This window comes from Eptesicus fuscus, chromosome 11 (assembly GCF_027574615.1).
Source record: "Eptesicus fuscus isolate TK198812 chromosome 11, DD_ASM_mEF_20220401, whole genome shotgun sequence".
NCBI lineage: Eukaryota > Metazoa > Chordata > Mammalia > Chiroptera > Vespertilionidae > Eptesicus > Eptesicus fuscus.
In genome coordinates, this window is record NC_072483.1 from 91479447 (window position 1) to 91507005 (window position 27559).

At 51.9% G+C, this 27559-nt stretch overlaps 1 protein-coding gene across 2 annotated transcripts; it reads left to right on the plus strand.

The window, feature by feature from the left end:
• On the plus strand, positions 1-27030 carry HIBCH (3-hydroxyisobutyryl-CoA hydrolase). Of its 2 annotated transcripts, XM_028153221.2 has the most exons (14): positions 2-128; positions 4898-4940; positions 6765-6905; positions 8483-8567; positions 10621-10692; positions 12305-12357; positions 16043-16121; positions 17252-17397; positions 19356-19442; positions 20885-20943; positions 21548-21629; positions 23553-23672; positions 23961-23994; positions 26574-27030. In XM_028153221.2, the coding sequence occupies exons 1-14, from the start codon at positions 109-111 to the stop codon at positions 26687-26689; spliced, it is 1137 nt and encodes a 378-aa protein (XP_028009022.1). In that variant the 5' UTR covers positions 2-108; the 3' UTR covers positions 26690-27030. The 2 variants fall into 2 exon arrangements, with proteins under 2 accessions (XP_054579354.1, XP_028009022.1); XM_054723379.1 differs by lacking the exon at positions 10621-10692 and having other exon boundaries at positions 1-128.
• Positions 27031-27559: the final 529 nt, after the last annotated feature.

Sequence of the window (27559 nt, forward strand, 5' to 3'; positions counted from 1 at the left end):
CCGGGGGCGCGGGGCGGCGGGGGGCGGGCGGGACGCGGGGCGGAGGCGCCTGAGGGAGCGCCGCCCCGGCCGTGCGGTCGCTGGTGTTGTGGAGCTCAGGCCGCGGAGATGTCGGGCCTCGCGTCAAGGTGAGTGGACGGCGGGCGGCGGCTCGGCGGCGCGCCAGCGGGAGGAAAGTGTCGGCCTGGGCCCTGCGGCCTCAAGTTCCGAGTCGCCCTCGGGGCCCCCACACTCAGGCCCCGGCCCGGCCCGGGCGCCCCCGGCCCGCCCTCGCCGCCAGCACCTTCTTGCAGCATCACCTCCGACTCCCGCCCTGACGCTGCAGGACTTCCCTCCCTGGGACCCCACTTTCTCCCTTCCCAGCAGTGGCGTGTCGTTGCGGGGCGCGCACGGTCCGCCGGAGGAGTTTGGGGGCGGGGGTCGTGCAGGCCCCACGCCTGCTTCGCTGGGCGCCCTGCGCTGGGGCGGGACGGGCCCCGAGGCCGGTGGTCCCGAGCGTCCCCGCCGCTGCCCGGGAGCCCGGGAGCCCGGGAGCAGGCGTCTCAGCGGGTGGGCTGCACCCCCTCCCTCCGGGCTGCGGCCGCTGTCTGGGAACTCTCGGTCTTCAGCCTCCGCCGGGGCTCGGACTGGGACGGGGGTGTTTCTTTGCCTGAAGAACAGCCATTGCTTGGTGACACTGTATCCGCAGACCGAGTCTCAGGCCCTATGTGAAGAGAACTCCGAGGATCGCTATCGCTACTTCTAAAAGCTTTGAAATGAGTTGCCCGTGCCTCTGAGCAGCTCCCAGAGAGACCTGGTAGACTGTTAAGAAAAGCAGCACATGTTGTCATTGCTGCTCATTTCTGAAAGTGTGGGCCAATCCACATTGTGTGGCAAACGGGGAAGTCACGTTTATTAACGAAGCTGACCGACCCGGGCAGGGATTTGTCATCCCCAGAGGTCAGGCCGGCTTTCTCCCACCCCCACTTCAAGGTGCAGAGCTGCCAGGTGAGCTGGGCAGTGGAAGGACTCTGGATGTCATCCTAGCAACGCGGAGCCCCGAGGGAGCCCAGGGCCGCAGCCTGACCCCCGAATGCATTCAGAAAGAGGGGGCCCAGGAGTGCTTCCCAGGGGAGCTAGGTCTCTGCTGTGGCTGAGCTGTTGGGTAATTTCCCGGGAACTCCAGCCTCCCTCATGCCCGGGGCCTCCCTCATGCCCTGGGGCCTCTGCATTCCTTCCCCCACTGCCCTGCTTGGCGAGCCTTGGTGCCATTCCAGCCCTGGGACATTTCCGTTCTTGTTCCCAAATAAAGCACCTCTCTCTGATGATAACTTCAGGTTTTTACTTTTATAAACCTTGATTGATCCTGGGCGCCTGGCTGGTCAGACCGCACCGCTGGCCTTGCAACCTTTCCTTCGCACCTGCATTTTCACGTACTTGGCACTGTCCTCCTAGATTCCGGAAGCTGTGGCAGCTCTCCCGCATTCCCACCTCTTGTCTCTTCCCGCCGATTAGCGTTCAGGCAGTCCTCGCACATGCATCACTGGTTCACCTTTCTCAGAGACCCGGCCGGCGGACGTGCCTCTGCCCGTGCGGGTCCGAAGCTCTCAGGGAGGCGCACTCCTGCCTTTGGGATGAACCAAAACGCTCCCCGCCTGGGTTCCAAGATGTGTCCCCAATTTGCTTCGTAAATTGAACGCCACGTGCTGTTATGTCCTTGTTTCTGAGAGGCACGGTTCTAGGCCCCGCTGCTCCCGTGGCCCCTCTGGACCACTGGATGTTCTCTTTTGGTTGTTGTTAATCCTCACCCCAGGATATGTTTTCCATTGATTTTTTTTTTTTTAGGGAGCGTGGAAGGGAGGGGTAAAGACAGAGAGAAACATCGAGGTGAGAGACACATTGACTGGTTGCCTCCTGCACACGACCCAACCGGGGCAATCGAGGTGCGTGCCCTTGACCGGAATTGACCTGGTGACGCCGCAACTTGAATGCACATTAGAAACACCTGCAGACTTGACACAGCCAAGGCCCCGGTCACAGCCAAGACCAGTGGAGTCATAAGCCCTGGAGGTGGGCACAGGCACAGGGGTTTTGTCCAAAGCGCTGACAAGTTGTCATTAAAGTCAGTGCTTTTAAAACTGTGTCATTCCCAGAGTTCAGGCTGAAGTGACAGACCCTGGCCTACCTAGGGAGGTTTTCTAAGGAGGGTTTTCATATGGACATTTACAATCTGAACTATACTTACCCGGGAGCACCATTTCTAACATTTTTTAAAAACTTAATTCTATCTTTTTGGAACTTGTTTTAAGCAGCAGAAAATGTGAGTGCTCTCTTCTTTAAGTCAGAACAACTTTGAATTCCTTCATGAGGCCAGTACCCAAATGCCAGAGCAAGGTTAAAGATGTACTGCCAGATTGGCAAGTTTTATGTAACAGCTTCAATACTTCCTGCAGTGCGTAAACAGGAGAACAGGCCTAGCTTCAAGTCCCAGTTTCATGTGTGAGACAATTTTATTTCATTCATAGAAAATTAATAAAAACCTACAAAATGCAAGTGTAACTCACTGAGCACTGCATTCATAGGTTGCAAAAATCTCTGGACCAAAGCAGAAAGCAAACAAACCAAACTACCACTAAGTTCCTTACCAGATTTTATATAATCACTAGAGGCCCGGTGCACGAAATTCGTGCACTGGGGGGCGGGAGGAGGGGGAGGTCCCTCAGCCCAGCCTGCACCCTCTCCAATCTGGGACCCCACAGGGATGGGGCCTAAACTGGCAGTCGGACATCCCTCTCACAATCCGGGACTGCTAGCTCCTAACCTCTCGCCTGCCTGCCTGCCTGATTGCCCCCTAACCACTCCCCTGTTGGCCTGATCGACGCCTAACTGCTCCCCTGCCGGCCCAATCTCCCCCAACTGCCCTCCCCTGCTGACCTGATCACCCACAACTGCCCTCCCAACTGCCCTCCCCTGCTGGCCCGATCACCCCCAACTGCCCTCCCCTGCTGGCCATCTTGTGGTGGCCATCTTGTGAGGACGGCCATCTTGAGGTGGCCATCTTGTGACGCCATCACGTGAGGGTGTCGTGCGACGCCACCTAGGCTTTTGTTACATAGGATTACTTCTATTCAGATTCCTATTTGTATTCAAGTATTCAGAGCCCCCACCTAACTCTGAGTTTATGGTCTTCTCTTTCCTCCCGTTGGCTCCCACCTTCATCACTCAACCAGGGGCGTCTCCACAACCTTGGAGCCCTCGGCTGTAGTACAAAGGAGAAACGGTAACTGCTCTGAGAGACACACTGCTGGGCCCAGGCCCCACAGACCCCACTCCCCACCTTGTCCCGCATAAGAGAGCTGCTCATACCCTTTGGGGATCTGTGAGTGAGCCGACATTGTCCTCTGGAGTCACTGGGACAAGGTCTGTTCCACACTTCTTGCTAAGGACGGGAAGCGATGCCTTCCTTCTTGACCCCAGTTGTGTGGCCCCAGGCCTTTGTCCAGGGACTGCCGCGGGCGGTCTGCGTTCTGCTCATCCTATTCCTGGCCCTGGCCAAATGGTGCCCTGAGACACCACATCCACCGCCTTGAGGTGGGGACCAGGGAGATGGTTGTAGGGTAGGATCTTGCCTTGTGCTTTGGCAAAGTTCAGAAAGGCAGGGCCAGCCACCTTGTGTCCCTTCTGGTATCCTAGCCCCGCACAGTTCCCAACACAGTTACAGAAAGCAAACAGAACGGACTTGCAGGTCAGGGCTTCCTTCTGTGAGGCCTGCTGTTGGTCCTCTGCACAGGGTGTCTCTGGGAATTACACTTGACCTAGGGCAGAAAAGTAATTTTTGTTTAAAGATTTGACAGTGCTCTCTTAAATGTGCAGGAGCTAACCCTAACTCCTTCAAGCTCCCTCTCACTCAAATTCCTCACTGCATTCTTTCTTCCTGATGAAGGAGTCAGTATTTTCGTGGTGATAGACCTCTGGGCGTATCTGGGTGCAGAGACTATTTTTCCGAGTCAGTTGAACAGTGGGTCCTAGTGGATGAGTTCCATCTTGGTTTCATTTAAGATCAAGCTACTCTCTCCACCACGGCAATGACACAGGCTAATGTAATTCACCGCCCGAGCATCGCGTGTAATTCACCTGTTCTTCCCTCTTTCCGGCAGCCTCTGGTCTTTTCACTCTCGCCGGGGTTGTACCTCTCTCAGAATGGCCTCTAGTGGACTGAACAGTACCTATCTTTTCAGAAAGGATTCCTTTGCTTAGCAGTACGGATTTAAGATTCCTCTCTGCCTTTTTGTGGAATGATAGCTGACTTCTTTTTATTAATATTTCATTGTATAGATGTACCACAGTTTATTTATCCTTTTATCTATTGACGGACCTCTGGTTACATCCATGTTTAGGCTCTTGTGAATAAAGCTACCATAAACACTTAGGCGCTAGTTTTAGTGTGAAAATATTTTCAACTCATTTGGATAAATATAGGGAGTGCAGTTGCTGGATCATATGGTAGAGCATGTTTAGTTTTGTAAGAAACTGCCCAGCTGTCTTACAAAGTGGCCATGCATTTGTTTCTACCAGCAATGAATGAGACTTAAGCCTTTTTAAAATTTTTATTGAATTTATTGGGGTGACATCGTTTTTTATATAATTTATATAATTTGTTGGGGTGGCATAGTTTTCAGTGTACAATCTTTAACACATCATCTGTACATTATACTGTGTGTTCACCATCCCAGTCCCCAGTCGGGTCTGCTGCGGTCACATTTATCCCCCCTTTGCCCTCTTCTACCTAAACCTTTAAAAAAGAAACCTTTTTGTTTTAATACATTTCCGAAGAGACTAAAGCAATATGTATAGTATTTGTACATTGAAATGTGACTTCTCACATTATGGTGTTCATTGTATTCTACATTTGTTTCAGGTTTAACGCATTCAAAAGGACTAATGTCATACTGCAACATTTGGTGAGTTTGGGCTTCGTTTTGCTGGCATAGTTAGATTATGAGGTGCAACTTAAAATGCCGTTGTTTGGGAAGGAGAGACATACTGGCAGGTGTCTCTGACGTTGGTGCACCCCGGTTCCCAGCGTATAGTGTCAAGACTTGACCAACATGACTTGTGGGAGGGGGCCTGAGGCAGGCTGTGGGTAAGAGCCTGGGTCTTCGCGTTGGAATGCCTGGGTTTCATGGCCCCCACTTAATCTCGGGCAGAGTGCTTGGTTTTTCAGCCTCCTTTTGACCATATATAAACTGAGGATAATGGTATCCACCGTGGAGTGCTTATGGATAATAAATGCTGTGCTTCATTTGAAAAACTAGCCTAATGCTTGGCATATAATGAACCAGTAGTTTTCAGGTTTTTAGAAAGATAAGAACTTTTCAAGCAGGAAAAAAAAATCATTCGTTTCTTTACATCATTCTAGTGGCATTAACGGTAGAAGATTCTGTAATATTCTTTGCTCAAAGTCTCACCCTCTATAAATCTCTGCCAAAAATGCTTGGCCCAAGTGCTTGCAGATCCATGCTTAAAGATATTCCTGCATCACTGTAATAGCAGAAGGTGGACATTACCCAATGCTTATCAGTGTGGGACTGATACATTGATATGTAAGACTGCATGACTGTCAAAATAAATAGGCGTCATGTGCAGCCAAATCCCACATTAAATACACAACGTGAGTTTATGGAGGAGGACTTAAACACTGTGTCTGCCCTAGCTGGTGTGGCTCAGTGGATAGAGCGTCGGCCTGCGGACTGAAGTGTCCCAGGTTCGATTCCAGTCAAGGGCACATGCCTGGGTTGCAGGCTCGATCCCCAGTAGGGGGCGTGCAGGAGGCAGCCAATCAGTGATTCTCTCTCATCATTGATGTTTCTATCTCTCCCTCTCCCTTCCTCTTTGAAATCAATAAAAATATATTTTAAAAAAAGATAATCCTTAATGCTGTCAAAATATGGGTTCTGGGTTTTATTAGGTTTTTGTTAGTAAGGATTCGTTCTCCAGGTAAAAATTTCCAGTTTAAGCTGGCTCTCAGTTTTCTATTGCACATTGTTCCCACGTGAAGTTTCAAGCACTGTCCTTAAAGGAATGTATGAAGTGGGTGGTGCCGTTAGCCTTGCTAGTTGTGTGTAGCAGAGACCTGGGCATTGCTGTGTAGTTTGAAATGTTAACTCCAGGTTACGTTAGTCAGCACTCTAGTACCTGAGCAGCGAGACCCGGGGATTAAGTTCCGGTGTGTGAGGCCCTCATGTGAGCATATGGGCAAGTTCTTCATAACTATGACATGGAAGCCTGTCATTTTATAATCTGCCTTCACACTGCTCATTCTCCCTACTTTCCCAGCACGCATTCTTCAACCAGCCTTTATTCTGCTCAGGTTTATGTTCAAATATTCATTGCTGCGTTTTTGCATGTCCTATTCTGTAGCACTCACCCCCCTTTTTCCTTGGCATCTAGGAAGGCCCAGCTCAAATATCAACTTTTTCCAAGTTGTTGGTAGCCACTGCAGTCTGAATTATCTGCCCTCTGCATTCATCTTTGCTTTCTAAGTAGCTAATATATTGGTTGGTATGCAGTAATAAAAGATGTAAGAGTATTTCATCGTCCAAGTTGACTCCTTTCACTGAGAAGTAAAATGTAAGAGATGTAAGGGGTATGTGTGGTTGTTTTCACGTTAGCAGTCTTTATCAGATGTGCGCATTACCCAGGTGATGAGGGAGTTACCTGAGCACTGTGTGAGGTTTGCATTTGGTGTAGCTGCTTCCATGTAAAGCTCTCATGTGCTCACACAGAGGCTGTCCGCCCACACGGATGCGGCCGGGGAGGTGCTGCTGGAAAGGAGGGGCTGCGCGGGGGTGATCACCCTGAACAGACCCAAGGCCCTCAACGCACTGAACCTGAACATGATCCGGCAGATTTACCCACAGCTCAAGGTTGGTGGTTTTCTCACAGCAATTGTATCGCTGACGTTAAAATTACCTTTAGTACGTTTCTGGCATTCTTTCCACGCCCATCGATTCCTAGCTCAGTGCTGGCCCTGCGGATCCCCTGAAGCACCCAGGCGGGGCGGCGTTGCCCCAGGACACGGCCCCTCCACTTCCCGGCTCTGAATCTCTCCTCTGTCCTGCCTCTCTATTCCTCCCGCCTTTGACCCAGTGATACTGGCTCTGCCTCGTGGGGCCCGTGTGAAGGTACAAATCTCCGCTTCCACACCACTGTTTTTTAGCTGCGTGGCCCGCCTTTTTCGGAGAAGGCCATCCGTCAGCTTTTCTATTCTAAGTGAACTGCAGGCGCAGGGGAATCATAACTCAAAGTCGGACCACTGGTGCTTGAAAGCTGGGCTTCTGTTTATTGCCTTTGTCAACGGAGAGTGTGCATCGCGTGTATCTCACTCTCCTGAGCTGTGAGTGAGGATGCTAGGCCTCATCGGATTGCTGTGGAGAGAAGCCAAGCAGTGCACCTCGTACGGTCAGCCACATGGTGTTACACAAATGCTAGCTCTCCCTGGCCCCCTGTTGTTCATTCTTCATTGGACGAATCTCTTCCATTTTGTTGTGTCTGTAGGAATCCTGTATAATAAAAGGCTAATATGCAAATTGTCCCCTCGACCAGGAGTTTGACCAGGAGTTCGACCAGCGGGGAGGGCCAGCCGGCCAACCTCCAGGGTCCCCTCCCCACCCCCTCCCGCCTACAACCCCACCCGTGCACGAATTCGTGCACCGGGCCTCTAGTACCTTATAATATGTTCTTAAATGCGACACAGAAATAAGCCAAGTGTTCCCGGTCAGAGTTGGACCGGAGTGGAAGCAAGAAGAGAGTTCCTGTAAACACCACATTTCCACTAACTGTCCAGCTACATTTCTGCCTTGTGCATCTGTACTTTCATTCTCAAGTGTAGAATTCATAGAGCCTCTGTTAGTTTTTCTGTCTGTAGTTAACTAATATTTTATTGGTCCATTGTTCTAGTCTTTTGAATTTACATTGGCTCTTGATTCTTTTATCCTACTTAATTTTTAGCTGGCCTTACCAGCCCCAACTTTCCGATTTGGTCTGTGTGTTTTCACTCTGTCACTTACAAATTTGTCAGTAGGACAGAGCCCTAGAAAGATGATTGCTCTGTTTATCAACAACCTTTGGGTGGATTTGTTCACTAGATTACTAAGCTTCTGTAACACGTAGTCGTATTAAGTCCATATATATATTTAACCTTTGTCTAAAAGTCACGGCAAAGATATCAGATGCCATCATGAAATTTGGATCACAAAGTGTATTCATCTGGCAGCCTTCATTGGAATAGCTTCTAATTTACGTCTGAAAAGAAAATGAAGTTGGGATCTGTTCTTCTGGATAGACTTTATATAGGATATGCTACATATCACATATGATATATACACAGGGTGGGGCAAAAGTGAGCTATCCATACACTGTATGCCTAGACACAGGTAAGTGTGTGTGTCTGTGCCAGTGCACATATCTTAATGAGTTTGTGCTTATTCTGTCTTCTTTTTAGAAGTGGGAACAAGATCCCCAAACCTTCCTGATCATCATAAAGGGCGCCGGTGGGAAGGCCTTCTGTGCTGGGGGAGACATCAGAGGTACAAGCCCCTCCTCTCCCCTGAGTGCCCCTCAACAGAACGGGTAAAGTGTTAGCAAGCTCTCGTGGTACTCCATCATTTGGTTACTTTCTAGAATTTTTAAAAAGGTAATATAATTCTCATGTAGTTAACTTGTCAGTTTAAAGATGGGCGGAGCCTTATGTATTGATTTTTAGCTTCTTTAGACTATATTTGCATAAAAGCCTAACTTTATATTATTGTTTGGAAATACAGTTACAAATTCTAGAATTAGTCTAGTTTACATGAAATAAAACAGGGATTTCAATTACAGGAAATTTAGCTTTTTCAAGATCATAGTTCAGAACAATGAGTGGGCACGCAGAAAAAAATTTTCAAATGATATTGTGAACGCCATTAATTTTATTTCATGTGGAAATGATTGATTAGAATAGCTTAGGAGGAAATCTAAGATCTTTGAGGTGGAAGAGCTTCAGCATGCAACGCAGGGGACCCTCCTTTCCTGGGAGAATGGCAAGTGTGGTCGGGACTGAAGAGACGGGAGAGGAGAGTTTGGGGCATAGATCAGGAGAGCTGCAGAATGACAGAGATGTTAAGGCTGTCTCAATAACCACGGGAAGAGTCAGAATGGAGCACGTTAAAGGAACATCACATTAGAGGCTGGAGTTAGTTTAAAACTATAGTCAGCAGTTTTTGTGTGACTTTCCCATCCAGAAGACAATCCCGTCCCTTCAGTGTGTATGTTAGTGGTAATTCTCTTAGGCCTGAACCACAGGAGGGCATGAGCGCTGCAGTGAGGAGGAGAGAGGGCCCGAGTGGTGTTGACTGACGCAGGAAGAAGGCAGCGGTGGAGCTGGGATGGCAGCGACTGCCGTAGGAAGGAAACCACTTGGTAGTGTTGGTGACTCAGGCGTTTTCTGTGCGCCTCTGTGTTACGCCAGGCAGCAGCATGCCATGGCGGCATCTTGGGGAGATGTGTTTCCTTTTGCATTATTAGTCAATACGGGTCTTACTATCTCACTGACCTCTCTAGCTTCTCCTTTTATGTTTCTCCTTCAGTCCTTTAAAACTGCTTCTCTCTTGATTTTGTTCTTTCTGGCCTCTGTGCCTCTGTAGGTACTCCTCCCCCCCCCCCCCCCCCCCCCCGCCCCCCGTCACTTTCTGGGAAATCCCTCTCTGTGGTTCAGACTGGGCCCAGACTGTGTCTTCTGGAAGCCTTCGTTCCATGGCACCTCCTGCAGCACCAGCCTCGGAGTGAGCATCGCACCGACCCTGTATCTTAGCGTCTTCTCCCCAGGCTGCATCCGGGGCAGCTGTCTTACCAGTATATCGCTGTCTCCCTGATTGCAGCACCTAAGACAGTGCACGATGCTCGGTGGATGCTCAGTAAATGTTGCGTGGGGAAAAGAAAGTGGCAGAAATATTGAATTAGATGGAATATATATATGTTTATTTCGCTCTGTGTGTATGTGTAGTATACTTGATACATATATCACCACCTTGGCCAGGTAGCTTCTTTGGTTAGAGCATTGTCCCGATGTGCCAGGGTTGTGAGTTCGATCCTGGTCAGGACCACATACAAGAGTCAACCGATGACTGCATAAATAAGTGGAACAACAAATCCGTGTGTGTGCGCGCTCACTCTCTCTCTCTCTCTCTCTTTCTCTCTCCCTCTCCTTCCTCTCTCCTCTCGAATCAATAAATTAACACAACAGATATATATTACCAAAATAAATGTATATCCACCAAATATTTATTCGGGTGCTACAGAAAACAGTCAAAAGAAAGTGCATTTTGTAGCAATATATAACTTCTAAATTTAAGTGTAACATTTTGTAGGAAGTTCTTAAGAATTTCCCCTTGAAGTTTTGACCTGGGACTATGGATCTGGGCCTGACTATAACATGTCTGTGGCACGGGCAATTTCAAAACGTTAACAAATCCTTCTAGAGTTTTCCCCGGGACTGAGTATTACAATATTTTAAATTTATTTTATTTGATTCTACTGATTAGAAAACACTTTTTTTTTTTTTAATTTGTAATCTTTCTTTCTTTCTTTTTGTAACAATCTCAGAAGTTGTAAAGGGAGACCGGAAGATAAGTCAGGATTTCTTCAGAGAAGAATATGTGCTAAACAATGCCATTGGTATGTGCTTTGCTGAGAGCTTTGAGAATGGAATCAAGAAAAGCAGCATGAATGTATGAATGATTAAAAATGGAATCAGCAGATAATCTTACTAACCTTTCATATGCTGTGTGTCAGCCATAAGTAAATTTGGTTAAACTATTGGGACTGCTCATTCCACACAGTTCACACTTTCCTATTGTAGGCTGTCCTCCCCCGTTTGTCATTCAGTCGATATGAAAACATGATTCTGATCACAGGGCTGGCTTTCTTGGAAAACAAGACGTGGGTCCCAGTTTTCTCGGTAAAGTGAGGCATCGTTTTCTAATTCCTGGAGAACTCTGGGATGAGACGTGTCTGGAGTTGATGTTCCAGAGCCTGGCTTTAGAGGTTAGACTCCAGGGGATAATAATACAGTCAGTGCTTGTCTGCTCCCAGCCCAGGGGCCAGGCATCCTACTCCATTTTGCTTGATGTTGTACCATTTATGTAAAAGAGAGAGGATTCTACACGTTTTAAAGCTACAGCTCCGTCTGCCTTGTTGCTTCCCTGGCATATCACCCATTTCTCCCCGGAGGCAGCCGCCACCCCTGCGCAGAGCACCGGTGTGGCTAGTTCATGGTCTACCCTCCCAGACCGCACTCCAGGTCTTTACTACAGCCCTATCTACGGGTTCTACAGAGGGGGTCCCAGAATGTATACAGACCAGCAGCCGACAACTCAGTTAATTTTCACTCCTCTTCAGGTTTCACAGATTTGAGATAATGGCTGAGGTCAGACTTGGCTTTGAGCAAAGAAAATGTATTCTAAAGTGCCACCAGACCTTTTTATGGAGATACATAAAAGGTCAAGTTTATGGTACAAAGCTGGTGACAGCTGACAAATTGAGGGCACACAAATGCTGAACGAAATGACCCTTGATGTCTGCGACCCCGTTGCTTCGCGTTATCAGCAGTGTCTGGACCAGAATGGTCATCAGGTTGAAAACGGGCGTTGGCAAAAAAATTACTCATATCTATAGTTTCTTTAACTTTTGAAAATGAACTGTATGTTAATAAACACTGACTTTATAACCATTCAAAGTGTATACACATTTTTTGGGACACCCTGTATGATACACACATATGATATGCATGGAACTTGTGCATGTAAATGTATTTATGCCTAATGCCAGTGTGTCTGTTGAGTATAGTTGAATTGGCAGTTAATGACAGAGCTGAGACTACAGTCTGGGTCTCCGACTTGGTCCGTGCTTTTTCCTTTATGCTACGCTGCTCTTTGTATCCAGTTACTTGAGATCTATAGAAAACAAGGTATGGTCTTTCAAATACAGCTGTGTATTAGATATCAGGGGCTGTAAGGCGGTTGTTAGTCATATTTCTCAGGAGCTGAGTTAAACAAGGCTTTCATTTGTTTCCAGTTGCAGGGTTGAGTTGTTAAATGATAATGAACAGATCAGGATTGTTTATGGATTGTCATTTTAAGAAGAACATTTTATGGGTCACACATTGAGTCTGCCTTGATATTTCTTGCAAAAATTTCCTTGGGAAAATATTCAGTTCATGTAACATGTGTTTTTTTAAGGGGGAAAATATGTTAAACATTGTAATTAATTACAATTCTTTTTCTTTTAGATTCTTGCCAGAAACCATATGTTGCATTTATTCATGGAATTACAATGGGTGGGGTAAGTAGACTGTTTTACTCTCATCATTACTATGTGAGTTGTATTAGAAATAAGTTAATTATTAAACAGAAATAGGTCCTGGCCAGGTAGGTCATTGGTTAGAGCACTGTCCTGATACGCCAAAGCTTCAGGTTCAGTCTTCAGTCAGGGCGCATACAAGAAGCAACCAATGAATGCATCAATAAACTGAACAACAAATCGATCTCTCTCTCTCTCTAAAAAAATGATTAAAAAAACACACAAACAAACCAGAAATGAAGCGATGAATATAACACAGTAAAACTCGTTGAAACAAAGTTATGTTTGGATTGTAGACCTTGCAAGTTTGGGATACAATACTCACTTATATCACGTTTAAACCATCTCCACCCAAAAGAAAAAGGTCTTACTTATGTTATATGCCGTGTTAGCTTCTGGAATTAACAGTTCTTTTAGCCAATAGAACTCACTGAATCTTGTTTTTAAAAAATGGAGAGCCCTTTTCTATGATAAGTAACCGGATCGCTGCCAGCAGCGTCGGGCGGGAACCTGGCTGTTGCGTGTGTTTCGCCCTGAGAGCGGGGATGTGGGGCCGGGGTTGTCTGTGGCACTAACTCCCCTCAGTGACAGTGGCTGTTCTCTGACGTCCTCTGAAACGCGTTTGTCACTTGAAATCTGTACTTCGAGCCCAAGCTCTTACAAAGAAGTCGTACAGGTCCCTGGCCTTGAATAACTTGACGTGGAGTTGGAGAAAACTTAAGATAATTAGCCAAGTGGTAAATTGTATGGCACTGACAATAGCAAAGACAAAGGTTTAAAGAAGTGGGAGGTCGGAGGGAGTCTCCATGGCAGGAAAAGGTAGGCTCAGGTGGGTGATGGGAGGCCAGAGAGAATTAAACGTCCACGTGCCCCAGGGTTGCAGGATCTGGTCGTGGGGGTGTAAGAAGTCCCCTCTTTCTGAGGCCCCGCACTCGTGCAGCCTGTGGGCCCTGGGAGGGGCCTAGGGCTTGCCATCCCTGTGGGGGGATTCCTCAGCGTGGTGAGGAGCAGGATGGCAGTCCCTGGGGCCCGGCTCTGACAGGTGCTGAGCAGGACTTGATGGTGGGGGTGGTTTTGGCAAGGAAGCGCTCACACAGGGACGATAAGAGCTCCCTGCAAAGTGCTGCAGAGCAAGGGCAAGGATGGCAACCTGCAGCTCTGAATGTGGACGGAGCAGGGAAGGAGAAAACAGGACTGGGCCCCGCACAGGAGGGAGCACAGCCCTCAGGAGACAGCCGCTCAGACGGAGATTCACAGGGTGCACAGGCGACTAGAAACAGATGCAGGAGCAGAGCTGATGTTCCGGTGAAAGCACAGCGTAGCAGGAGTCAGTGTGACACACGTTACTAACACAGACAATGATACCTGTTCACTGACACAGACAGTGACACCTGTTTACTGACACAGACAGTGACACAGTGACTGTTCTCTGAATAATGCAAATAATGAGGCCGTGTCTGTGGAGGACAAAGGGATAAAAGGAACTCTGATAAGAAGGAACAGTGTTGAGGTGATGAATGTGAAAGATGCCGGAAACCCAACGAAGTAATGATCAGTACTCCATGGAAAGTCAATCCAGTAGTTGGAACAGAAATGATGCTATAACTAAAGATTATTTTTTCTTATTTAACTAAAAACTAAAGACTCTCACACCTTCAGGAGGAACTGCCTGGGACTCCAGCAGCCTCTGTGTACCAGCCACAGCCCCACTGGTTTTGCAGCCAGAGGTTATGGGACGTCTCTTCCCAGTCCTGGAACCCTAGGCGGGGGTCTGGTGTGGGCCTGGGACCCCTTGCTCCTCAGGGTAGACCTCTGCAGCCAAGACATCTCTCCCATTGTCCACCACACGTGGGTGTGGGACCGGCCAGTTCTGCGTCTGCCCCTCCTACCAGCCTGGGTGGCTGCTGCTTTCAGTCCCTAGCTGTAGGACATCCACGCAGCCAGGTTTCAGGCAGGTCTGAAGGATGGCGGTTCTCTAGCCTCGGTGTCTGACTGGGTCCTAATTGAACACCTGTCACATGACATTGGCCTTACAGAGACTATCAGACATTGTGACTGACTTCATAAATGTTGACACCGAAGGATATAGGTAATAACTGAAGGATTTTATTCATTTCCATCGTCTTTTAAAATATAAGATTGGCATATAGTACAAAGAATGTATAGGAAATTGCATGTGTTTTTTAATATTTTCTGAAAAAGGTTTAAAAGTTTCAAGAGCTTTTAAATGGCTGAACTTGAACTGAGGAAGTGTAATGAAAAGTTAGAATAATCAGAAATGAGGCCCTTTCCAATGAGTTCACACTTATAGAGCTCTAGTGCTTGACATTGTTTCAGATAATTTACATGTTTTAACTCACGTAACTGTGTGATGTCAAAGACAGGGTACACTGGTTAGAAAGGATTAAGAATGAGAACTAAATCTAATGGAAGTTCTGAACAATGTGAAGAGGATGTAACATGGGAAATGTATGTTACAGTGTGAACACTGACATGAATTTTGATACTTTGTCATCACGTGTACACTCCTTATTTATTTTATTCAAAGATCTGCTTAGTCAGAGATGCCTGTTAAGGTGCCCTTCTCAGTGACACTAACTCAGAGGCGTGCGGCAGCCTTTTCACTTTCTAAAGCTTGTGTCTTAGGAGCCGTTTTCAAGAGTTACATGCTTGGCCCCACGGCATCTGAGAAAAACGATTCTGCTGATTTTACTGATGAAACTTATGACATAAGTGAGATGTGTTCACATTCTCCTTAAAGCTGCGGACGCTTCCTAGAACAGCTGGTTGTGCGTTTCTGTCGGAAGAACGCTCGGGTTCCGGGTAGTCACAGCTCCAGAGGTCTTGTTCGGAGGAGAGGCCTGGGGAAAGGAGAAGCATGGCCAGGGCGGGAGGAAAAGCATCTTCACTAAACAAACCTGTGGCCACCCAGCCCGACCTCCTGAGGGGGTGGGTTAGGGTTTCCCTTCAGGCCGCCTCCGGAAAGCAGTGCTTGTGGAATGTAAAGATGACTAGCCTACCTAATAATAGAGTAATATGCAAATTGACCGTACCTTCGCTATGCCCATGATTGGCCAGGAGGCGCGGGGGCGGGACTCGGGGTGGCCGGGGTGGCCGATTGGGCTGGCAGGACGCTGAGCTCGCGTCACGCCATGGCTGTGCTGCAGCACAGAAGGGGCCTCTGGGGCAGCGAGCCCACATCCCGCTGCCGACCATCAAAAGCAGGGAGCTGGGTGTCTGCTCCGGCACCAGGACAAAAGCCTCCACCGGAGGCTTTTGAAAGGCCTGGTGCACCAGCGGACAGACACCAGCTCCCCCGTGATTGAAAGTGAACGTGGGGAACCTGGGTGTCTGTCTGCTCCGGCACCAGGCCAAAGCAGACACCCAGCTCCCCCACAATTGAAAGCGGGGAGCTGTGTGTCCGCTCCGGCACCAGCAGACTCCCTGCTATCAAAAGCGGGGAGCAGGCTGCCAGCAGTGTCTGCGGAGCGTGCTAGGCTTTGCGGGGCAGTGGATATGGCCTGGATGGCAGGTTAGGCCTAGGGGACCCTACACGTGCATGATTTAATCATGCACTGGGCCTCTAGTTTGTTTATAATACTCTGAGTGCATGAATTTGTCTTTATTCTCTTCAGTGTTTTAAAACATGCTTTGCCTTATTTCCTAGGGAGTCGGACTCTCCGTTCACGGGCTGTTCCGAGTGGCTACTGAAAAGTCTCTCTTTGCAATGCCAGAAACTGCAATCGGTAAACAAACCCCACGTTTTCACAATTACTGTTATTTCCACTTATTTTGACCGCGCTGTGTGTCACACGAGAGCTCGTTAATTTCTTCGACAACAGTGTAACCTGAGCGGTTAGGAACCACTTTGTGCTAGTAAACTGGACAGCGCCCCGACCAGCGGAGCGCCCAGCCGGGGCAGGTGTGGCTCCGTTCTGATTGGTGGTTTTATCACCTCGCTATGGGCAGCATTTCCCTGCTTTTTCAGACGCCTGGCAGTTTTTAATTGGATGCTAGACGTGGCAAACGTCGCCTCGTTGGGTGCTGGGTATTTTGTGTTCTTGTACGTATTCTTGAGCTTCCTTCTGGGAGGGCGTTGAGTCATTCGGGAACAGTGTGACCCTTTTGGGTCTTGCAGGTTCTGGAGGTTTCAGTGCAGGGTCTGAGCAGTCGCCCAGGCGAGTGCTGCCTGTTTTCCTCTGTGTTCTGCTCAGTGCTCCATGCGTCATGTGCTTCCAGCCTGACTGCCGGGAGCAGGCCCCCTCGGCTGTGTGCGGGTTCCCGTGCTGCTCTGTGTGACCCTGTCTCCTCTTCCTGTAGACTGTCCGTTTTTCATTGTCAGCTAACACTTCATCTGATGAGCAGAGTTCAGTTTGCTCATCCGTTCACTCACTGACAAACATTGGGTGGTTTTCATCTTGTGTCTGCTATGCATAATCTGGTAGAACCATTTCTTTTTTGTTTAATTTATCTTTATTATTGAAAGGATTACAGATGTCCTCTTTGTTTTATTTGGTTTTGTTTTCTTTTTCCCCTTTTTTATTTTATTAATTTTTTTAGAGAGAGAGGAAAGGAGGCGGGGGTGGGGGGAGAGAGAAATACTGATGTTTTGATTGGTTGCCTCCCATATGCACCCCGCCCAGGATGGAGCCCACAGCCTGAGCATGTGCCCTGACGGGCGTGGAGCTGGCCGCCTTTGGGGACGTGCAGCCAGCCGGGCCGCACGGGCCAGGGCTGCGTACCTGCTGCGGCGAGGGCCCAGCCACGGCAGGTTCCTCATGCGCGTGCTTTCCTCAGTGCTAGCCCCCTGAAGCCAAGGCAGGTATGTGCATCGCTTCCCTGTGAGCCCCGGCGTCTCTTTGTTACTTAATTTCAGGACTGTTCCCTGACGTGGGCGGAGGCTATTTCTTGCCAAGACTCCCAGGAAGACTTGGTTACTTCCTGGCGTTAACAGGGTTCAGGCTGAAAGGCAGAGATGTGTACCGAGCGGGCATCGCTACGCACTTCGTCGATTCTGAAAAGGTGAGTGCGGGGACGGCTGCACCTTGTGCTGTGGGAGGAACTCCTCACGGAGGCAGGCGGTGGTGGAGGTCCGGCTTTGGCAGCCGGAGGAGAACCCTGGGCTCCTGCTTAAGCTCTGTGACTGCAGGGGAGGGCTCCGCTCCGTCCGGTTCCCCGCAGGGGAGGTCTCCGCTCCGTCCGGTTCCCCGCAGGGGAGGTCTCCGCTCCGTCCGGTTCCCCGCAGGGGAGGTCTCCGCTCCGTCCGGTTCCCCACAGGGGAGGTCTCCGCTCCGTCCGGTTCTGTCCGGTTCCCCGCAGGGAAGGTCTCCTCTCCGTCCGGTTCTGTCCGGTTCCCCACACGGGAGGTCTCCGCTCCGTCCGGTTCCCCACACAGGTGCAGGCCCTGGGTCTGGATGCAGAGCGGTCTTGCCTGGCACCTCCCATTAATAGTTTTAAATGAATAATTACGTTCTGTACAGAAATCTACTCTAAGAAAGTCTAATATGTAAAAATCTAAAGTTACATATACAATGGTAGGCTTTTATTTTATAAAAACGCTAGAGGCCCGATGCATGAAATTCATGCAAGGGGCTTGGCCCTCGCAGCTGCGGCTTCGTCCAGAGGGTCATTCAGCTGTCCGGTCTAATTAGCTTATCAGGCTTTTATTGTTATAGGTTTTTGAAGGGTTCTCTTGGTTATCAGTTTCCCTGATGCATTTAAAGGTACATTTGTAAAATATGGTCTTAAACACTTGGCCTGAAGTGTATCTGTTGCTTTGTCTTTTTTAAAAACAGCGTTGCCAATTTTCTTAGCACAGTGGCCAGGAACAGGTAGCCAGCAGCCAGGTTTAATCCCAGGTGCCTGTGGCCTCTTTAGCCCCCCATTTTCCCATCTCCGAAATGGGGGGCAGTCTCACCATAGTAGTTGAAACTACTGTGTTAAATGTAACAGAAAACCCAATTCGCGGCGGTTTTGCCTCAGAAATCCGAGCAAGAGATTTGGGGTTTGTTCTGTGACTCCTGGCTGAGCTCCCCCTGGGCTGGTTGATGGCACTGAGCCGGGGGCGGAGGAGCCCGACCAGCTCATCCCACCAGCGCTCCCCCGGGACCGGGGGGACTCGGCTTCTCAGGGAGCACGTGGGTCTCCACATGAGCTCTTGTCTTGGGGGGCAGGGTGTTTGGGGAAGGGGAAGGGATGTTACATAAACGAAAAGTATACAGAGTTGAAGGTCCCTCTGCATGGCTAGGAGGGCCCATCCCATTGGCTGCAGCTGCACATTCTCTCCGCTCTGGCCCCTCCGTCACACTGAGTGGGCAGCGGTCTCATCCTTCCCCGAGCTGTGACAGGACACAAGCGTGGGCACCCCATTGCCTACTCGGGGGGACACTCTGGATTACGGTGGGACTGGCTGAGGCTGCACAGAAAGCGGGTCCACAGCCTCCTCCTCTTGGCCAGCTTGCTGGTCATGGCCGACTGCCAGCCCAGGGCCTGCGCAGGAAGCCCAGATGAGCACACGTCGGGGCGGGGGGCGAGCTGGAGGCGGGACCTGGCGGAGAAAGGTGTGATGCGTGTCAAACAGCACAGAGCCAGCGCTCACTGAGCGCCAGGAGGAAGGGCTCCCTGTACGGAAGGACTGGAGTTTGATCATTTTAGTTCAAGTCAGTTACAACGTATAACTCAGATCTTGGGTTGTGGTACGCATTTCACGTGCAGTAGACAGAGGGAAACAAGGATGAATGTCTCACTTCCTCCTCCTCAGCTCTCCCGCCTTTATTCATTCCTCGTGAGACAACACCTGCCGTGTGGGGAAGCGTGTGCACAGCCACAGTGGGAATCTCCTTCAGTAGCTCAGCTGAAGAGAACATCATCATTTAAGACAGGAATTTAAAAAAGAATATAAGGTTTCTGAAGTATCTTGTGTGGTGTTTCAAATCTGTTTCCTATACCCACTTATTATTGTTATTTTTTTTTACCTTTAGTTGAGCCTGTTAGAAGAAGATTTATTATCCCTGAAATCTCCTTCCAAAGAAAATATTGCAGATGTCTTAGAAAGTTATCATACAAAGGTAACCTTGTCAACATCCTAACCTCAGGTTTTAATTCCGGGGAAGGGCAAGGGACTGAAGAGTGGCCTGGTGAGGGTTGTGGTGTGTGGATTAAGAAAGCGTACGCAGCCTTCTAGAACCCCCACAGAGGAGGAGTTTGCAGAGCTGTGGGGGGGGGAGGGGGGTTAGGGGGACTGAGAGTTCCAACTCTAATCCCAGGTCGGTTCCCCTGGCAACCAGCCCTCCGTCCTTCGGGGCTCCCCGAGGCCCCTCATTAACACAGTGCTGTGGCCGGGAGGAAGGGGAAGAGGAAAACAAGACACCCCTCTCACCGTTGTTTTGGGAACTGAAACAAAAGGCCAAATAAGAAACGGAAGGCCCTTGCTTGTGTTCAAGGCCGTGGGGCCTGTGAGCCGTGAGGGAGACAGCACCTGTGTGTGTGGAGTCACGGCTTCGCAGTGGGGCTACGGCACGTTGGGATTTCAGCCCGAAATGCCAGCCCCTGAGTGCGGACGGAGGCCGCGGCGCAGGGCCCCGGGGCAGCGTTAGTGCCGAGCGGACGGCGCAGCCGGGAGCACTGCCCGGCGGCCCGCTGGTCCGTTAGGAAACCCTCGTGTCCCAGCAGACGGGCGCGTGGGCGTGCTGTGCTTTGTCACGGCTGAGCACGCCTGCAGCGAAGGTCTGTGTCCGCCCGCTAAGAAGGACCTTGAGCCCGGCCGATGCGGCTCCCGGGTGGGGCGGCATCCCGCGCCAGGAGGTCACCCGTTCCCCTCCCGGTCGGGACACAGGCCCGGTGTCGGGCTTGATCCCCAGGAGGGATGTGCAGGAGGCAGCCGAGGGATGTTTCTCATCATCGATGTTTCTCTCTCTCTCCCTCTCCCTTCCTCTCTCTAAAATCAGTGAAAGCATATTAAAGAAAACAAGAATGACCTTGATGGACTGGAACTTGTGCATTAGGGGGACCCGGGTTGTGAGGGGCACACGCTGCGTGTGAGGACGAGGAAGGTGGGGGAGGGTAAATTAGAGCTAGAAACACGAGGGCTTATTTGTGGCCCAGAATTAGAGACAATTCTAACCACAGCTGCCCAGGCCTTGGGGCACTGCTTTATCCCTGCGGCTGCAGGGAGCTGGCGGGGTGCCTGCGCCCCGTGGGGTTGGGCAGGACTTCCCAGGTCCTTGCGGTTCTTGAACTTCCTGACACGCTTAGCGGTCACGTGCCACGTAGATGATGTGAAATAAAAATACAGGGACTCTGGGCCTTTGACCCTGTCAGGTGCTGGCCTGGAACAGACACACGGTCTGAGCTTTGCACACACAGTGGCAGCAGTCAGGAGGCTGTTGGGTGTAATTTGACTGAAAGCGATAACCTGTCACACAGTGTATCATTGAATATGAACGGATTGAGGATTTTTAAAAGATTTGAGTTACTTCAAATTAATGTCAGTATTTTTCTTTTCGAACAGTCCAAGGTTGATGAGGACAAGGCGTTCGTCCTGGAGGAGCACCTGGGCAGGATAAACAGGTACTCGAGGCCAGGTCCTCCTGCTCCCGGGGCTGGTCAGTGGGCCCTGCTGATGGATTCCGTTGTGTTGAGGACGCACCTAATTCTGCAGTTGGAGAGCACAGAGCCTCTATTCCACTGACCTTTGAAAATAGCTTCTTGGCACTCTGTTGGGGAGCTCAGACCATTGCGTTTAGGCGATCTGCCGCACTGGCTCATGTGCTGAAAAACGTCTTTTCTTTAAGTGGGGAAGAGAGGCTAGAAATCACTGAATTCACTGACCTTTATCTTTGTAAAGTCATCTTCCCTGAAGGTCTGATGTGTCAAGCCCCTCGGCCAGGGATTAGTGAGGATTGAGAGGTGAAGACTGGCTTAGGAACCCAGGAGGAGGGAAACTACTGGAAATAGGACAGCCGTCTCTGCAGTTAGAAACACCACTTTTTCAGTTTCGATATCGTTTACTTACAAGTAACAGACGCAGGATCCAAAGGGAAAATGGAGGCCCTGTTTGCGTTGTGGGAAGGAGAGCAGTGTCTCTCCCCGCCTGTGGGAGGAGCTGTGCTCGGGTGCCTGGCTGCCACAGGAGGAAGCTCTCACATGCCATCCCCTGTCTCCTTCCCTACAGTTGCTTCTCCGCCGACAGCGTGGAGCAGATTATTGACAATTTGCAGCAAGATGGCTCGCCTTTTGCCCTGGAGCAGGTGAAGGTAAAGCCCGGTCACTCTGCCGGAGCGGGGTGGGAGCTCGGACAGGGAGGCCTCCGGGGGGCGGGCAGAGCCCACTGTTGTTTCCCACAAAACCTCCCCGGAACCCGAGCCTTGTCTCTGCCGATGCCAGAGGCAGCTCCTGGCCGTCACGGGGCCCAGGAGGCACGCTTCCCCTCCAGGGTCCTCCTGTCCCGGGGAAGCACGAGGGACGTGGGTATTAGACGGTGGGCAACGGAGACGGTCACCTCGCAGCTGTGACGCTGACCTGTAAATTCTGTCTAATGAGCAGCAGCTCAGTACATGGTCTTTCTAAGCTGTAGGCGTCATTAAAAAAAGAAAGAAATCTTTTTAAGCCTATTGTACGCCCAGCAGTGGGCCTTCCCCACACAACACGCGCGTCTGTAAAAAAATGTTTTCCCCAAGTGGCAGCCCCGAACAACTGTAAAATCATTTTCCGTGAGAATTTTCAGCTGAAAATATTCACGAACACCCGAATTGTGAGTAATATATTTATTTTTATAATATTCATTGCCAATTGATTTTTTAAAATTAAATTCAAAACATCGTGGCGTGTGGGGACGGTGTCCGCTTTGGACGCGTGGCAGTTAGCTGGTTAAGCCAGCAGGAGGCCCCATCTCCAGCCACCGCCAAACCCAGCCCGAAGCAGTTTCTCAGCCTGAGGGAGCGATCGCCCACAGTCACAGCTGGCGACAGTGACAGCGACAGCGGGCGGCGCCGCTTCTGTGTAAGTGACGGCGGGTTAGGCTCCTGAGACCGCTTTCAGGCTCCTAGCCCCGCAGGCACCCTCAGCAGGCGGACAGCTGTCTGTCGCCCTCACCACAAAGGCCATCCACGTTATTGACAGCTTCTAGGAATGTTTGCAGAAATGGAGGTGATGGTTTTCTATTTCAGGGAGTGAGCCTGCACGTTGGTTCTCTTGTTTCAGAGCAGGAGAGAAACCGGTATTCCTGTTACCGTTCTCCGCACGTGGCTGAGTGTGCACTTAGCAGTTCCGCTGACAGCAGCCACGAGCGCGGGCCGGCAGGCGGTCTGGTGCCCCTGCAGCAGCACAGAAGCTCAGTGGCACCCCGCCCCCCCCCGGGGCTGGGGGGTGGACGCCTGCAGCGGTCCTGTTCCTCTGGCTGTGATCGCCCCGAACGCAGAACAGGGTCCTGGCGAGCCCGTCGCACACGGGAGGGCGAGTTTCCTTCTCACTCGCCACCTGGAGCTCTGGGAAGGAGCGCGGCTCCAGAGTGACCTGACGTGACGTGACGTGACGTGACGTGACGTGATGTGACGTGGGGTGGGATCAGACTCCCGCGGAGGCTTCCTGGCCGAGGGAGACGCTGCTCCTTTGTCCGTCAGGAACACCCAGCCCTGCAGGAGAAGAGAGCCGTTGGTGCTTGGGTGAAGCGTCTGCAGATGAGAGGGGGTGGGCAGACTTGAAGAGGGTCCGGGTCTGTGCCCGCGAGCCTCTCGATGGCTCCTCGCGCCGGCGTCTTCGGGGCGCTGTGTGCTTCCTGCGGGCCCAGGGGCGGAGCCGCGTTCGTGTGCGGAGGGGCAGCCACCTCCTCGAATCTCGGTCCCTTTCTGTCCAGGACTGACGGGGACAGCATGTCCTCAGCACCCTCACTGACCGCTGAACACACACGTGGTGTTAGTGTCCCCGGGGGTGACGCATGGCTCACTTGCTAATGTCCCTCCCGCCAGCCCTTCCCCAGCTGGGGAGAGGAATTTGCTGGTCGCCATGGCTTAGAAAACCTTGCTTGGCGAGTGGGCAGGATTAGCCTGGAGGGGAGCCTCACGCTGATGGGACTTGTCATCTGAGCACGTTTTAACACGATTTATACCAAAACTCAGCTGGTTTGTTACAGACAGTAAAGGAACTGTGGGTGTAAAACTAGCCAACGCTTCCCCTAACAGGTCATTAACAAAATGTCTCCGACATCGCTCAAGATCACGCTGCGGCAGCTCACGGAGGGGTCCTCCAAGTCCCTGCAGGACGTGCTCACCATGGAGTACCGGCTGAGCCAAGCTTGTGTGGTGAGAACCGGTCTCGGTTAGCGTCTAGGCTGCGAGCTAACGTGTGGTCATCGCAGAGCACGCACACGAAGCCATCGATCGGGAACCTTCCGGGAACGGACTCTGGAAACCCAACGGGCCGGGCCGCTCGGGCGTGGAGACACGGGAGCAGCGGGGTGGGTGGTGGTCGAGGGTGACCGTCGGTCCGTCGCTGATGCTGTGGCCGGGCAGTGCCACGGGAGTGGGAGCTCAGCGGGTGGAGGGCACCAGGAGCAGGGCGCTCACAGCCCGCCCTCCTCTGTCTTCCAGGGCGGCCACGACTTTCCCGAAGGCGTCAGGGCAGGTGAGTGGCGGCTCCTTCGGCTCTCCTGGGAGCAGAGTGTGAGCGCACTGTGCGTCCAAGATGGTTGCTGTCTTACTAGTGAACATTAGGCTTTTGTACAGATTGCCAAGAGTTAAAAAATTACCAACTGGCAGACAGGGGAGATAAGTCACTGCATCCAATATCGCTTTAAAAATTTACATGACCTGCTCACTGCTCCCTAATTGATATGTAAGAGGTCACCTGCTTTTAAAGTCGCAGGCAGAGGCAGTGTGAGCTTGTCACTCATTCTGCTGCTGAAACCTCAGAGAGGTGCGTTAATTCCACATAAAGCCCTCAGTCCCTGCCCTCCCCTCCCTGCCCTTCCCTCCCCTGCCTTCTCCCTCCCCTGCCCTGCCCTCCCCTGCCCCCCTCCCTCCCCTGCCCTCCTCTCCTCTCCTCTGCCCTCCCCTCCCCCTCCCCTCCCTTCTCCTCCCCTCCCTTCCCCTGCCCTCCCCTCTCTTCTGTACTGGCCTGACAAAACCCCAGCAGTGCCATCGCTCCCCGCCACCTTCCTGCCTGACCTGAGAAACACTGACATGGAGAAAAACCATACGACATAATTAGTAAAATATGTGTTTTTATTCCTATTTTTGCTTATCATCTTCAAAGCCAGTATATTTAGAAGAAGCAGGTGGTTGATTTTTTTCGATCCTGGCACATTTGCAGTAATTTTGATGCACATGCCATGTCCCTAAAAGTCATAGCAGTTACTTCTGTGAGTTTCCCTCTGCGTGCACTTTGCACATCTGATTCTCTCACATTTTTATTGACCACTTCATGTGGTGAGACTGGCTGTGCCGCCTGAGTAGCGGCTGTGTTCTCGGAGCCGGGAGCTTCCTGAGCTTGTGGCCTGATAGCGGCGGCAGTGACCTGGCGCACGCCCTCTTCGAGGCACAGGCTGAGCTGGAGGAGGTCGCTAGGTCGTACGGAAGCCAAGTGACATAGCATCCCCCCATTTCCAGCGACGGGGTCAGAGCCTCGGCTTCTGGTGTGAGGAGGGTCTGTGTGCACTTGGGTTATGCTGCCAAAGCCTTCATTTTATGTGAGAGCAACCCTTCTTAAACTTAAAAAAGACAGGTGTTGTTTTAGATACAGTCGGTGATTTTAAGGAAAAAGCGTTGAAACTGGGCAGCATTAAATTCTGATTATAATGCAGGTTTTATCCATCTACTTCTTACTAAAGAGAAAGGATATCCCCTCCTTTCCCAGCATAACCTTTTTATTCAGAAAGGAGCATCTCTGCTCAGGAAAACGGTTTGGTGTGTTTGCGTTAATTTGCTAATTATAAACCATGTCATCAGAGTAAGTAAACTAGCACATGCGGGGAGTGGTTGTCAGATGTTGGCTGTCAGCATCTGGAGCCGAGTCTCCTGGGCGAGAGGGAAGAGAAGCAGGTCATTCTGCAGCGCTGCGAGCTGCGGGCGGAGCTGCCCGTGCAGGCGGCCGTGTCTGCGGTGAAACGTCCGCTCGTTGGGAATAAGATGGACTCCGAGCTCTTCCTCTGTCCTGGGCCAGGAGGGCACGTCGGGCGGCGGACGGCATTGGCCGAGGCTCGGGGGCCTGGCGGGAAGCAGTCCCAGGGCTGCTGCGTGCGCGCCGCCCCGGGGTGCGCTCCGAGGGCGGCTGGGATGATGACTCCTGTTCAGCACCCTCCGTCCCGTGCTGACGCGGGGCCCGCAGTCAGGCCGCCAAACGGAGCCCCGGGTCCACGTTCAATGATGCCTGTCTCCCCTCCCCCGGACCCGGGGGCAGCCTGCCTCCTTGTTCCCAGATTGCTGCTCTAACCGTTTACCTTCAACCCCAAAGGCGGTGTCTAGTTCACGCAGTTTGTATGTTGGTATGTTCCCACTCTTCACAGGGACTGTGCACGTCTTAGCATGGCCCACATGGCCGCCACAGCCATGTGCGTGCAGCCCCTCCGCTTCCCATGCAGCCGTGAGGAACACAGAGAGGCCCGCCTGCCCAGCCGCCCCACGTGGCCGCACCTGCCACGCGGTCAGCGGGGAGCGGGCACCCCTTAGGCCTGTGCAGATGGCCTCGCGCTCACTCTCCCGGGGTCTGCCTGAGCACTCCGATGGCAGCACCCAGGCTGGGGGGGGGGGGTCTGCCTGCTGCACTCCGATGGCAGCAGCACCCAGGCTGGGGGGGGGTCTGCCTGAGCACTCCGATGGCAGCACCCAGGCTGGGGGGGGGGCTGCCTGCTGCACTCCGATGGCAGCACCCAGGCTGGGGGGAGGGGGGTCTGCCTGAGCACTCCGATGGCAGCACCCAGGCTGGGGGGGGGAGGGGTCTGCCTGAGCACTCCGATGGCAGCACCCAGGCTGGGGGGGGGGTCTGCCTGAGCACTCCGATGGCAGCACCCAGGCTGGGGGTGGGGGGTTTCTCACGATGCCGGTGACGGTTGCGTTGGACTCAGGGCCGTGTGGCCGCGGGCTCAGCAGAGGCAGGTCCACGCTGGGTCGGCATGAGCCCCCTCCTCTCCCTGCAGCCATCCCCCCCACCTCCCGTGGGGGAGGGCCTGGGGACAGTGAGAGGTGACCTGCCCCCTCTTCCCTCAGTGATAATCGACAAAGACCAGAGCCCGCGGTGGGAGCCGGCCCGCCTGGCGGACGTGACCGAGGAGGACGTGAGCCGTCACTTCAGGTCCCTGGGAAGCAACGACCTGCGGTGGTGAAGCGACTGCCCTGGGAGGTGTTGGAGCAGGTGGGCCGCTGCCCGCTCTCCATGCCTGCGCGCGGGCGGCTTCTGCCGGGCCCAGTGGGGAAGGAGCAGAGCCTGGCATTTCGTGAGCCGTCCGTGTCCGCAGGTAAAGCGTGCGGGGCACAGCCCCTCGGGGTCACCGCCCAGACGGGCCGCCACGCCTCCGCCATTTGCAGAAGGCGCTGCCCCCCCTGACTGGGATGGGGCGTGGGAGGTCTCAGGATCCGAATGGAGCGCATGTCCTGCCAGGCGTTTGTATGTTGATTAAGTAAACTTATGTACAGACGGTCAAAATAAAACACGGAATTTTTTGGATACTGTGTTAATGCTTCCTAGACTTTTCTCCATGTAAGTCTGTTTTAAATGATGGAGTGACTAACAGAAGTGTTCCTTTTATAGCGTTAGAAACCTCGGGCAAAGAGAAAGGTTTTCATGAAGTTGCCTCCCCCGTATTTTTAACTCAGCTTGGTGTTTTCTAGAGTTAACCCTCCCCGCCCTGGGGAGACGGAAGGCGAACATTCCTTCCCTCTGCAATGCCCGCTGCCTCCCTACCCTCCCTGGGCAGAGCGGGGCTCACTGCCCTCTGCGGTCCCCGCTGACCCTCCCTGGGCAGAGCGGGGCTCACTGCCCTCTGTGGTCCCCGCTGACCCTCCCTGGGGAGAGCGGGGCTCACTGCCCTCTGTGGTCCCCCTGACCCTCCCTGGGCAGAGCGGGGCTCACTGCCCTCTGCGGTCCCCGCTGACCCTCCCTGGGCAGAGCGGGGCTCTCTGCCCTCTGTGGTCCCCGCTGACCCTCCCTGGGCAGAGCGGGGCTCACTGCCCTCTGTGGTCCCCGCTGACCCTCC